Source organism: Alligator sinensis, unplaced genomic scaffold (genome assembly GCF_000455745.1).
Source record: "Alligator sinensis unplaced genomic scaffold, ASM45574v1 scaffold400_1, whole genome shotgun sequence".
In the NCBI taxonomy this organism is placed as follows: domain Eukaryota; kingdom Metazoa; phylum Chordata; order Crocodylia; family Alligatoridae; genus Alligator; species Alligator sinensis.
In genome coordinates this window covers 1,489,360-1,503,498 of record NW_005841897.1, presented here as the reverse complement: position 1 = coordinate 1,503,498, position 14,139 = coordinate 1,489,360, and the positions used below count along the sequence as shown (strand labels likewise).

At 49.7% G+C, this 14,139-nt stretch overlaps 1 protein-coding gene across 1 annotated transcript in view; it reads left to right on the top strand.

The window, feature by feature from the left end:
• LOC102377470 (tripartite motif-containing protein 47) overlaps positions 1-14,139 on the top strand; it is a 32,007-nt gene that overhangs the window by 3,833 nt on the left and 14,035 nt on the right. The window contains exons 5-6 of the mRNA XM_006018356.3: positions 371-454; positions 2,262-2,786. Coding sequence (XP_006018418.2) covers positions 371-454; positions 2,262-2,786 — 609 coding nt within the window. The remainder of the gene's footprint in view (positions 1-370; positions 455-2,261; positions 2,787-14,139) is intronic.

The following is a 14,139-nucleotide window of genomic DNA, read 5'->3' as shown; positions in this document are numbered from 1 at the left end:
TGTTCATCTTGGAGTCAATAATGACTCCAAGATCCCTTTCCGCCTCTGTGCTTTCAAGAGGGGAACTCCCCAACCTGTATGTATGCTGTGGATTCCTTCTCCCAAGGTGCAGCACCCTGCATTTGTCTACGTTGAACCTGATTTGCTGTTCCTCTCCGGTATGTTTCTACAGAGGGGGACCTGAGGCACGGAGAGCCTAAGGGCTTATCTATACCAGGTCGTGGGGCACAAGGCTGACAATACCCCCCCACACTAGTCTGGCTGCCCCATCAGACCTGGGTGACAGCATCTGAAATCCCTTCTCGGATGCTTCTATTTGAAAACTCCCTGCCTTGTTTCTGTAGCCCTCCCTTTGTCTTTCACTTTGCAGAGCCAATGGAGCCAAAGGTACCAACTGTGCTGAAGGCAGGACCACCCCTTCTTGAGTATGAATTAAGAGCAGGACTGCTGAAGGGTAAGGAGTAGGGGTTGAGAGCTGGGGGTGTTGATGGAAGGGGAAAGAAATGAACATGTGCGGAGAACCTCTGAAGGGACTAGTCTTTCAATATGGGGCTTGTGACAATGAAGCAGGTTAGCAAGTCAAGGCCATTCCTTGGGGTTCTTCCTAAGGAGCTGACCAAAAGCTTGGAGTATTACCAAAGTGTTTTTATTGCAGGCCCTGACAGTGGGCCCTTTGTGAGCTCAATGACGCTACATCTAATTGTAGTTTGCAAAAGCGAAATACAACGGCCAGGACAAGAATAGTCCATTGCCTCACGGGGCTGTGTAAGAATTCATTCGTGGGAGGGAAGTGCTTTGGGATCGCTATATGAATGATAACATCAGGTATAGTTCGCAGGGCACAAAATGGCACTTACTATTACTCAGTTGAGTGATGGAGGGCATGTCTGCACCACCTCTGGGCTATGCCCCCTCATGCCTAATGCTGGATGCAAGGAAATGTAGCTGCTTTGGAGAAGCCCTAAGCATGCATCCACAAATTTGACCAAGACAGAGCCTGAGAGCAGTGCTGGGCATGTACCTAGGGCTGTTCTAGGGCAGCGATGCTGCCTCATGGTTGAGCTGGCACAAGCAGCATGGGAGCGAAGGGATGAGGCATGGTTGACAGTGGCATTCCTAGGTGTAGCCCAGGTGCAACGTAGACATACCTTTAATGAAAGGGACCCAGTTCTCTCACTGAGAATGGCTCCTATCCCATCCCCGCGGTGAAAGTCAGCGCCATAGTAAGGGGACTGGGGCAGAGTAATTCCTGAGTACATCAAAGGAGGGAGTCTCTCCCTTTCACACACACACACTCACTCTCTCTCCCTCCCTGATGTTCTGCCTCTGGCTTCTGTCTCAAGCAAGACTCAGATGCCAGCTCCAGACTGGCCGTATTTAGGCACAGAGCTTTCCCCAGGGAATGCCGAGAAGCTTAATCACTGCAAGCAGCTGCCAGGCTTCTGGCAACTGAGCCCAGAGCGGGGATTTATCTCCCTGGCTGCAGCTGAACTACACATCAGGTGGCACTGCACAGGGCCATAGAGACCAGGAAGACAGTCCCAAGAGGCTACTCCAGAGTTAGTGGGTAACAGCTTCCTCACTCGCCCCTTCCAGGCCACCAAATCTTAAGTGGCAGGCAGTCTCCTGCTGGGCACAGCTCCCTGATCCTAGGAACTTCATGTCTCCACACATGCCACCGACTTAACTCTCTTGGCATTTCTCTCTCCCTGCATTGCAGTCATCCCTTGGGTCAAATGCAGTCTTTAATTGCTGCTTTTATACTAGAAAGGACTTCCTGGGACCCAGTGATGTTGCAGGCATCACATCATATAATCCCTTTTATCATTTTTCTCCATTGAAAATGATTAGCTATTTTTGGCTTCTGCTACTCCAATCAGAGGCAGTGACATCACCTGCCTGCCAGGGACTCGGAGCTCTTTGCAGGCATTCCTTAATGCAACTACTTAAAACTCCTGCCATTGTCTCTATTGCTATTTTTAGCACTGGGGAAACTGAGGTATATGGAGGTGGACACAAACTGCCCGTGGCTGCCCAGTGCCTCTGTGCAAGAGCTAAGATCTTGTGACAACCAAGCCTGCGTCCTACCCATGGCTACTGTTCCCCCAAGTGTGCTTTGCATTCTCCATCTTCAGAGCACTGTCCAGACCCAAATAATGACACAGGCAGGGGTGAGGAGGAGGGAGAGGTTAAGGCCTAAAGAGGAAACAAAGCTTTTATATTGCCCAGGTTGAGACCGTTCATATGTGTGTTGCTTGCAGATCACAGGGATTTGACCTTTGACCCTGACACAGCCAACAGGCACCTGCAGCTGTCCAGTCACAACCAAAGAGCCAGTCACCCTCGTTCTCATAATGACCAGGGTCAGAATCAGGCAAACAGGTTTGAGCTGTGGCAGGTGCTGTGCACCCAGGGCTATGGCCAAGGCCACCACTACTGGGAAGTCGGGCTCTCCAGCCACTCCATCGTTGTAGGGGTCACGTACAAGAGCATCCAGAGGAAGAAGCAAGATGGTGGCCACAAATTCAACATTGGAAAGGATGGGTCTTCGTGGGGGCTGCAGATCCGGGAAGAATGCTACCTGGCATGGCACAATGGCCAGTCACTCAAGGTCAAAGAGCCCTTGTACAAGTGGATTGGAGTCAGCTTGGACTGTGACATCGGGTGTCTTTCATTCTATGGCATTGGGGACAAAATGAAGCTCCTTCACCGTTTCTACTGTGACTTCAGGGAGCCCCTCTACCCAGTCTTTTGGCTTTGCGAAGGCAGAACAGTCATCCTTTACTAAAAGAACTGAGCTAGCAACTTGTAAGCTGAATCCACGCTGTCACCAATGCATTTTTCCCCATCTTGCAACTAGCTTCATGGCTTTGCTTGGCAGACATAGAAATGGATGGCAGCCTCCTCATGCTACAGGCAGGCCTGGAGAGAGCACAGTGCTGCTATTTCAACAGGGACAAGGCTGGCAGGTTGCAATGACTTTAATGAGAAGAGAGACCCTTCAAAACCAAAGCAGTGTAGCTGGAATGCAGGTTGGTTGATCTGCATATGCAAATGAGCCAAGTGGCAGTAGACCTGCTCCCTTGTCTGTAACAAAGATCTCTTTGTGGAAGAGATGAAGCTGGAGGGATTTAAAAGGTGACTGACATGTGCCCATGGTGCAAAGTCCGGTGTCCCCTTCCAGCCCATGTGGTGAAATCAACACAAATAAAAGGGCAGTTACTTGAGAGGCTCTACTGGAATGGGGAGAGGAAGGGAAAAGGCAGAGCTTGGTGCCCATTTCCTCTGCCTCCCAGAGCCCCGGACAGCCACCACCTGGCTTAGATCTCAGGATCTGTGGCTGTAAGGAGATGCTGTGCATAGAAGAGATGCCCTTGGGATAGGCTCTTCACGGCTGTGGTGCCAAGTTGGGATGAGGAGGCTGCGTTACAGACCCGAACACTAAATCAAGGTGGATTCCTCGTCCAGCTTGCTGACACTCAGGGATGGCTCAGAGGAGGAATTCCAGCCTGGCCTCTTTCTAACCTAGTGTGTTTTCCTCTCGTCCAAGGACTCCGAGCATCCAGAGCACAGTAGAGGGCATCTACGGGATGTAAACTCTACCTGTTTGTCAGCAGCCCCCTTCTGCATTAAACTTCTATTTTTTTATCTCCTGACAGTTTGCCTTTTGGTTTAGGATCAACAGAAGGGGCTGGGTTGGCAGCTTTGGGTGGGAGTGGGGGAAGAGGTCATTGTATCCACAAAACATGGACCAGCTCACCCGAGCTTCTGAGACCCTGCCCTGACCAGCTGCCTCCTCACAGTCTGGTCCTACCCCTCCCTGACACAATCGTGTCCCAAATTTTTGTGAGGAAGAACTCCGGAGGGAGATGAGTTTGCTTTGTGGCTGGGTTGGGAACGTACGAGTTAAAGAGACTGAGATATCTGGTAAAAGGGAGGGCGGGTTGGAATCTTGTAATAACTCATAAAACCACCAGCTGCAAAACTCCACAAGCCAGGGAGCGTTTCATTAGCTGGGTGGGGGTTTGCTTTCCACCATCACCCAAGCTAGAACACGCTAATGGGGGGAGCTGGGCCCAGCTCCTTGGGGGACAGCCTGGGATCATTTTACTGTTCTTGCTCTGGTTGCCTCTTTGGCAGGACAGAAAGATCCTGGCTGGCATTAAGGGAAGATGCAGCAGGCGGCTGGGGGTGGTTAAAAAGCAAAACTGGCAGCATGAAGCATTTATTATTCACAGGCCTTACTTGGTTTCAGTTAAAATGGGCAAATTGGCAACAGCCAGATGGCAGCAAACAAGAGGCAGCGCTTTCTGTGTGGGTGAGTCAGTGTGTACGGGATTGATTAGAAGGTCTTAGATTAACTTGTATTCGTGTACACGCGCCGTGGCCCCTTGGTCTTCCGGACTGGCTGTGGTCATGGCTCAAATTGGAAGTGATATCAACAATCTTTTAGAAGCACAGAAACGGCTTTCTGGAGCTCAATATCAGCCAAGCCACTGACGTGAAAGAAAGTTAAGATTTCAGAAATCAGCAGTTTGCTTCCAACTGGATGTCTTGGACCCTTCCCGTCATGCACGTTCTTCCAACCAACATGTCATTGTTCCTGCTTCTGCACCTAACTTTCACAACCTCTCTCCTGATAAGTAACCTTTCTTCTAGGCATTCTGATGAGACCAAAGGAAGAGAACGGTAAAAAATGTTGTCACCAGTGAAGTTGTGCCACTCGTGTCTGTAGCTGTAGCCGTGGCTTTGAATTCTAGCCACCTGAATCTACAAAGGAGGAAACTGAACATTGGTGCTCTGACAGATCCTTCCAAATTGCTGGTAATCAATTAGTTCACCTTTTGTTATACACAAACACACACACAAACGCAATCAATGAGTTCGTCTTGGTTACAGACACACACGCACTTTAGTTAATCTGTAAGGCCCCTGCTACATGTCACATACATTATGCAATTAGCTAGTTAATCGTGCAATAAACTTAGGCCACAAGTGCAAAGTAATTATCACACAATTAACTGATTAATTAATCAATACTTTTAGACCGGCCACATGTGCCAACTACTTATCACAGCCATAACAAGAGCCAACCAGCTATGAAGTTAGTGCTTGAAAATTTCATAGATTTCATAAATTCATAGACATTAGGGCTGGAAGGGACCTTGGAAGATCATCGGGTCCAGGCCCCTGGCCCAGGGGCGGGAAGCCAGCTGGGGTCATAGGATCCCAGCAATATAAACACCCAAATTTCTCTTGAAGGCATTCAAAGTAGGTGTTTGAACCACCTCCGGCGGCAGGCCATTCCAGACCTTGGGGGCTCGGACAGTAAAGAAGTTCTTCCTTACGTCCAGCCTGAAACAGTCTTGCAGGAGTTTATAACCATTCAACCTTGTCATTCCTTGGGGTGCTCTGGTGAACAAACGTTCCCCTGGATCCTGGTGAGCACCCCTTATAAACTTATAGGTGGCCACCAGATCGCCCCTGAGCCTGCGGTTTTCCAGGCTGAAGAGTCCCATGGCTCTCAGCCTCTCATCATAAGGTCTGTTTTCCTGACCTCTGATCATGTGCGTGGCTCTCCTCTGCACTCTCTCAAGCTTCTCCACTTCCTTTTTGAATTGTGGAGCCCAAAACTGAATGCAGTACTCCAGCTGCGGCCTCGCCAAGGCCGAGTACAATGGGCAATTGACGTCCTGGGATTTGCTTGAGAAGCATCTGTGGATGCAAGCCAGCATTTTGCTCGCTTTACTAGCCGCAGCATCACATTGAAGGCTCATGTTCATCTTGTGGTCAATCCTGACCCCCAAGTCCCCAGTGCTAGTCAACGTAGCACTGCTGAGCCTATAGACATGCTGCAGGTTTTCCTCCCAAGGTGAACAGCCTTGCATTTTTCAGTGTTGAACACAATCAGGTTCTCATCCGCCCATTTACTGAGCCTGTCAAGGTCAGCCTGGATCACCACCCTGTCCTCAGATGTGGATGCTTTACCCCAGAGTTTGGTATCATCGGCGAACTTGGCCAGTCCGCTTCTGACTCCAATGTCCACATCATTAATGAAGAGGTTGAACAAAGTAGGTCCAAGGACAGAGCCTTGAGGGACCCCACTGGTCACAGGCACCATGATGAGTGACTTCCGTCAACCACCACCCTCTGGGTCCGACCACAGAGCCAGTTCCCCAGCCAGTGGATCATGGTGGACCTGAGGCCACAGTTAGCCAGTTTTGCCAAAAGGTGATCATGGGATACCAGATCGAAGGCTTTTTTAAAGCCAAGATATATGACATCAATCTCTTCCCCCTTGTCCAGGTGATAGGTTACCTGGTAACAAAAGGAAATGAGATTGGTCAAGCAAGACCTGCCCACAACAAACCCGTGCTGGCTATCCCTCAGGATGTTGCCGTCAGTTAGTCTGTTAAGAATGGCCTCTTTGATAATCTTTTCCAAGACCTTCCCCGGGATAGAGGTCAGGCTGATGGGCCTGTAGTTTGCCGGGTCCACTTTCCTCCCTTTCTTGAAGATAGGCATCACATTGGCCTTCTTTCAATCATCAGGCACTTCACCAGAGTGCCAGGAGCTCCCGAAGATCCATGCCGGGACTGGGCTATGATGCTTGCCAGCTCCTTGAGTACTCTGGGATGTAAATTGTCAGGGCCGGCTGACTTGAAGGTATCCAACCTGTCAAGGTGTTCCTTCAAGAGGTCAGCATTGATGGAGGACAAGGAACCACCCTCACTCAGCCGTCCCTGTCCCGTAATGGGCAGGGGCATCCCATGGGACTTGTGAAAGACCGATGCAAAGTACCCATTTAGCAAGTTGGCGTTTTCTTGGGCGTCGGTCATCTGTTGTCCCTTCTGGTTTAGCAGGGGTCCAATGTTGCCCTTGCTTTTCCTCTGGCTCCTCACATATCTAAAAAAGGACTTTTTGTTGTCCTTGATATTTGTAGCCAGTTGGATTTCCATCGCAGCCTTGGCTTTCCTGGTTTGCTCTCTGCAGGTCCGGACCAGAGCAGAGTATTCCTCCTTGGAGGTGGATCCTGTCCTCCATCCTTTGTAGGTGTTCATAGATGATTCATAGATGTAGGGTCGGAAGGGACCTTGTAGATCTCCTAATCCGAACCCCTGCCGTGGGCAGGAGAGAGGAGGTCTTTCTTTTTAGATGCAGGAGGTCCGCTAGTTCCCTGGAGAGCCAAGGGGGCTGCTGTGCCCTCTTACTGCCTTTCCTTCGAGATGGAATAGCCTTAGCTTGTGCATCTAGGATCGCTCCCTTGAGGAGCAACCACTCATCCTGGACTCCCCTCCCTTTGGGGTCATGGTCCCTTAGGCCCTCACTGACAAGTCTCCTGAGCGTGTCAAAGTCAGCCCTCCTGAAGTGAAGGACCTCTGTACTGCTGACTGACTTGACAGCTTTTCGGCGGATGGTGAAGGTGATCAGCTCGCGGTTGCTGTCACCCAGCTTCCCTTTGATCATTAGGTTGCTGATTAGATCGTCCCTGGTTGCCAGTACCAGGTCGAGCAGCGCTTTGCCTCTTGTTGGCCCATAGACTTCTTGAGTCAGGTAGAGCTCATCCACACACGTGAGAAAGCTTTGCAACCATTTGGATTTGGCCGAGCGCTCTTCCCACGAGATGTCTGGGTAGTTGAAATCTTCCATGACAACCGTGGACCGGGAGCGTACAGCCTCAGCCAATTCCCTGGCAAACTCCTGATCAAGGTCTTAACCCTGGGAAGGGGTCTGTAGTAGACTCCCACTATTGTATCCCCTGTGCCATGTTCCCCATGGATTTTAACCCAGAGGGTCTCTAGTTGTCCACCCTGGGTGCCAATGTCGGCTTGTAGGGATGCGTAGCTCTCCTTGATATAGAGAGCTACACCCCCCACCCCTTTTGTCCACTCGATCCCTCTTGTACAGGGTACAGGCGTCCAGTCATGGGTGGAGTCCCACCAGGTCTCCGTTATCCCTATGACATCGTAATTGTTTGTGTTGAGCAGGAGGACAAATTCCTCCTGTTTATTCCCCAAGCTCCTGGCATTGGTGTACAGGCAGGCAAGTGTCCCTGTGGGGACCCTTGTCTTGCCCGCAGCTCACACCAGGGCTGAGGCAGGGGTGGGCTCCCTTAAGTGCCTTGAGTGCCTTGGTCTGCTGGCTTTGCAAGGGTTGCCGGCCAGCAGTGGCAGTAGTCCCTCCATCCCCCAGCGGGCTTAGTTTAAAGCCTGGTGGAGCAGGTCAGCCAGTCTGGCTGAGAAGAGCCTCCTCCCCAGCGGAGAGAGGTGGAGGCCGTCCCTTCCCAGCAGCTCGCTGCCTCTCTCACCAAAGAGCGGGCTGTGGTCATGGAAGCCAAAGCCTATCCGATGACACCAATGCCACAGTCTTTGGTTCACTACCTGGATCCTCCTCTCCCTCCTCACCACATAGCCCGAGACAGGGAGGATCGAAGAAAACACCACTTATGCCCCCAACCCCTTAAGCCCTGCTCCCAAATCCCTGTAGGGCCTCATGACCCGGCTGGGAGCACTCCTAACTGTGTCATTGGCGCCCACATGGATGAGGAGCATAGGGTAGTGGTCAGTGAGCTGGAGGAGTTTAAGGATTTTCTCCGCAATGTCTTGGATATGGGCTCCCAGGAAGCAGTAGACTTCCCGGGCCAAGGGGTCGGGGCGGCAGATTGCCCCCTCCGCCCCCTCAGGATGGAGTCCTGTGTAACAGCTCTAGAGCTGGTTTCTAGCCAGCTTTAATTTGAACGTGTGGCAGGGCCCTAAGGTGCAAATCTACCCTGCCTTCTGTTTGAGGGCTAAGCCAGCGCCCACAAACTGCAATGCTGTTCCTTTCAACAGTGAGGGAAGAAGTGTTGGGAGAAATGTTCAGCTTTGTGTTTGTTCATGCCCACTTTCAAATGGGGAACGTGTAAAGCCAGATTAGCTTCCCTATTCCACATCAGCTGATTCTGCTTGTTGCTTCTGCTGCAACTTGTTTCTCGCTGGAGAGTTTGCATTAGCCGAGAATGGTGATCTGAGTGTCCTAGCAGATCAGAATAGCAGCTGCCCTGTGTGGAAAGACTTAGGAATTAGACTAAGCCAAGATCAGGCAATGAATAAAGACAGTCAGCACTAAATTAGTTCTCTGACAGAGCACAGGCAAGCTGGTTTGGAAAGGCTTTTTAATTTGATCAGGCTGCAGGGAATAGAAATAATTTTCCTGTGCCCTATTCATCCCACAATGGGAAGCGTTTTAAATACATGGAGTTCCTTGGAAAAGGTGACCTTGTGTTACAAGAACCCCTCCAGTGAAGTACCTCAAAGGGAAATCATGAGCGGTACCTGAGCAAAATATCCAAAACAAATTTTTTTTTTCAAATTCTTGGGCATGTGACCAAGAAGGGAATTATTTCTGCCTCAGACATTGCTAAGTGCTATTCTGTTATACTTGACTTTGCCCCAGGCAGCAATAAACAAGAGCAGATGACAACTCTTGTTTCTGCAGGTGACAAGACTGAGGCAAAAGAAGGCAGTGTTTTATCAAGGAATATTTCACTGATTTTTTTTACATGAATGATTCTCCTAGTGCTTCAGGGATGTATGTGGTAGCCGGGTTGGTCTGAGACAAAAAGAAATGTAAAAATCTAGAACTCTTGATTCCAAAATGATACCTTGTCTTAGACCAACTGAGAAATTGCAAAAAATATATCTTTTTCTGCAACCTTTCAGGCTCATGCGCCCTTCTTCAGGCTCAGGGAAAGCTCAAGATAGTCAAAAGTCCCCACATGTAGGAAATAAACTTCATTTCTGCGCAGAGGAAGCAGAAGTTGGACAACTGTCTCTCTGGGTCCACGAGAGTCTCTTCGTGAGCTTGCTCTTTGTTGTTTAGATCAAGCAGGATTTCTTCCCTGGTGGTGTCAGATGGCAGGCAGGGAGGTGTAGAAATCGTTCTTGTTGTTCAGCAATTAAGTTTATAATCCAAAATCGGCTAAAATTTCGCATCTTCCATGTTTCAGGGATGTATGTGCTGGTATATATCTCCTCAAATAGTTAAAAGAAATTAAAATCTCGGTGATTTTGCTGGTCCAAACTATAACAACGGGGTACCTATGAAAGGCAAACACGGGGGAGTTCAAAAGAGATTTGGGGACCTTAACAAGAGAGTGTTTTGTGTCCCATGCAACACACGTCCTTCAAATCCTGTGTTCAGTGATACCTCGAATTCTTGCATTGGTGTGTGGTGTTTTTCAACATGTTGCAAAGCACTGATACTTCTTTGCAGCTGTTTCAAAGAGATGTGCCAAGCTGTGACTAATCTATGGGCAAAGCCCTTCAGTGAAACAAAATGGAAAAGCCAACTTGATGCAACCTGTGTATTACAGCACAAAGCTTTGAAAGTCGGTGACATTTTTGTTTCAGTCTCAAGTCAAACCTAAGGGAACCTACAGGAACCAAAATCCAAAGGGGTCAATGCTAAATTCCTCAATTCTCAAAATCTGCAGCTGTTGATTCTTGCATACTGTGGTTGTGCATGAGTTACTTTATGAAGTCAACATCTCAAGTAAAGTGTGTATTGAATAAACTAGGCCTCTAAAAGCCTTGAAGGGTTTTTCATGTAAAAACAAGCATTCTGATAATGGATTTACAAGTGTCCTGGGCTGGTCGGAGGGAAGTGACCAATGACCTGAGCATGGGAGTCAATTTCCCACGAGAAAAACAACTTAACCACAAAGCAAGAAGAGGTTTGCTTAAGAGCCGACGCAGCCCTTAACTACTCCAGGAAAGAACCAAGTCAGCGTTTTCTACTACATTTCGGATGCCGCTATGCAGTCTTTTGGGGGAAAGAATGAGGAACCTCGTAATTTGTCCGAGTTTTCATATGAAGCATAACCCTTCCGCTGAGCACCTGTCAGCAGCAACAAGGGCCGGGTTCAGTTTTGGGGGTACTGAATATATTTTACTTTGGCTCGAGCCCCTGCTCAATGTACGTGGGAAACACTAAATGAATCACTAGGATGTCCAATAAAACCAACAACCCTTCCCTCACAAGCAGTATGAACACAAACCCCATGATTTATTACAAACACCAGAACGCAACATACAGTCAAGTAAAACAAAAACACTGTCCTGGTTCAAACTAGACCTTGTATCACCCCTACCCCTATTGGGGAGCCTTCGACCCCAGGCTCGGCAGTCCGAAAGTAGGGGAGTCTCAACACAAAAGAGGTTAGTCCCTGAGAATTTGGGTGCAACATCTCCCTCGCTGTCACTGTCCGCTGGGGTCACCAGTTCCCTCTGCGATGGGAAGGGCTCTTCAGTGAGATTTTTTTTTTTTAAAGGAAAATTTTTCGTGTTCCAAGTCAAATCAGCCAAATCAATTCCAAATCCATGAGTCATTCAAGAACCGAATGTGGCCCTACTACCAGCAAACATCCTCCACCCCCATCTGGGGTTTCAGATGCTTCCAAATCCTTTGGCAGGCATCCTATTTGCAGGACCAAGCCCAGAAGCTTGGGGTTCGGATGCCCCCGAGTTTGGCTTGCCCTTGGCCGTATGGCTGCAGGAGCAAGCTAAGGAGTCTCCCATTTCCATAAAGTAGCTGAGATCCTCCCACTAGAAGCTGGCCAGTGGGAAGCTAACTCTGAGGCTCTTGTAGGGAGCCCTGTCCGCAAGCAGACAAGGGTGCAACCCTCCACTACACAATGCCATTTTAATTGCATGACTTTGGTCAGGGTAGTGAACTGATATAGCTCCACTGAGCTAAAAGAGAGAGCCCTCCAGCCCAGGTGGCCTGAACCTTAAATTGTTTTTCTGACCTCATCACAGGGCCCCAGTCAAGAAGCAGCCTCTTTCGCACACTGCTAATGCAGACCAATCAATTCAAGGGGGGTCACCACTCCAGGATTTGGCCAGTCACTAAACTGGTTTTATAGGTTCGGTTGAGAAATCTTAAAGCAATGGTCTGGGGTGGTGGGGTGGGGATGGGAGGTGGTCCTCTCCAGTCCTAGAGGAGACACAATATACAACAATCACACAGAAAACATGATCATGCTTTACAGCTGAACAAGAGACACAGTGACATGAAATGCTTTACAGCACAAAATGACTTGAACATTTTGGGTGTGCTACATTAGTATCAAAGATGCAAAGCATTAGAAGTGCCATCCTCTGCCATAAGATGAAGCATGTTTTGCATTCAAAAGCTTGTCTAATTCCAGCCCACCTGGTCTAATAAAAGCCATCACCCTAAGAAATCCTTGCCTCTTCCAGAGTTCTTGGACCCTCACAGCTATACCATCACCCTAATGCCACCATAAATGTTCTTGGCAGCTAAAATGTTGAACTTGCTCAAAACCCATCTGAGTTTCTGGGAAAAAAGTAAGCTTTTGTCCTTTCTTTTTTGCTTTCTTTACATTCAGGAGTATGTTAGCATTGCCCGTATCTGATTCCAGGGAAGAACAAAGTTTTTCAAGCATGTGAAGACATATTTGTGTTGTGTAGTGGCTCATTCTCAAACAACTGGCAGGTTTTGCTTTTACAGGTTTCCCTCGCTTTATGCAGGTTCTGTATGTGCGAATTCACTGTTATGCAATTACCCTTTTCATACCAAAAATTCATTATATGTAAGGCAAATTCATTCTTATGTGGTCGGTGTAGTGGAAGTCCGCAGTCAGCTGAGAGCCATGAAGCTGCCCAACAGCAGTGCCCCTGGCCACCACTCAGGCCAGCTGGTGCCCGTGCTTCTGGAGCTGCAGCTGCCTTGGGAGTGGCGTGATGCCATGTGTGTCCTACCACCAGGCAGGCAGGGGGGCACAGCCCAGTGGTGCTGTTCCTGGGGCAGCTGGGTGCAAAGCACAGTACGCAGCAGCAACCGCCTCTGCCAGGCTGCAACCCCAGCTGCGTGCACGCCCTTCCCCACCCCTTCTGCAGCCACCTGGAGCCTGCAGCCCCGTGTTTGGAGGCGCTGAATCCCCTTCGCCCCAGCCATCCTGTGCTTACGTGCAGTCTGCTGTTGGTGAGTACCAAAACTGTCTTGTAAAAGTGGTAGAAATGGGTCTGGCGGTCAGTATGTTTGAGGTCTTGGAACGTATCCCTATTTGTTACATTGTAAAGTGGGGTCCCTTTATGCGAATTTGAGTTATGTGCCGTTTTCCATGAATGCATCTACATCATAAAGCAAGTGACATCTGTATATGGGAGTTGAAGTCCTGACTGTGGACAGTATTGATCTAAGAGATGTCATCCATGTTTTCCTGTCTGCTGAAAGTAAGAACAGCCACATTCACTGAAGGTGGTGGCTGCTAGTCCCAGATCTTTGGGATAATAAAGCTTGAAGGGGACTGGTTGCATTGGTTGATTTTCAAATTCTTCATCTTGTTTCACCCTTGCAACTATTGCTGGTAGAGAATCAGGGGCATTTGTTTTCAATCGGTGGCCTTCAACCTCTTTAGACTCAGGGCTCCCTTTGGGACATACCCGCTCTGAGCTCCCACTTGCTTTCAGGACTAGGGAGCCACACTGGAGCAATGTTTCTGTTGCAAAGGCCTCAGGAAGCCCCTGCCAGCGCAGAACATTTCTAGATGCTCTGGAGCCCCGGCAGGGTTTACCTTGTGAATGGCACTGCAGAAACAGCGCTAATATTGTGCGACACCCTTAAAAGCATCTTCTGGCACCCGGCTGAGCATCCCTGAGCTCAGCAAACTCTTGGAGCGTGCTCTCGCAATCAGGAGGGTCTCCTGCCTCCCCCCAGAAGCAACCCTGCCTTCAGCCTGCCAATACAGCATCTGGTTGTTTTTATAATGTGCAGATCGACCCTGCCTTCAGCCTGCTTGTCGGGGGGAGCAGGAATCTCTCCTGTTATAACTCCCCAAGAGGCTGCTTAGCTCAGCGATGTCTACACCCTCCTCCCCAGGCTAGAGGGGTGTGTGTGGACACATTCCCACCTCCCACCAGGGTGCAAGGATGTGTGTGGACTGGACACATCCCACCCCGCAGGATAGAGGGCTGTGTGCGGACACCCTCCCAGGCTAGAGGGCTGTGTGGACAGCCCGCCCCGGCCGGGAGGAGGCGAGTCCCGCGCGGAGGTCCCTGCTCTTTCCCGCGGGGAGGGGAGGGGAGGCTGGGGCAGGGCCGGGGAGGCGCCGCCCTTGCTCAGCCCGGCCCCCGA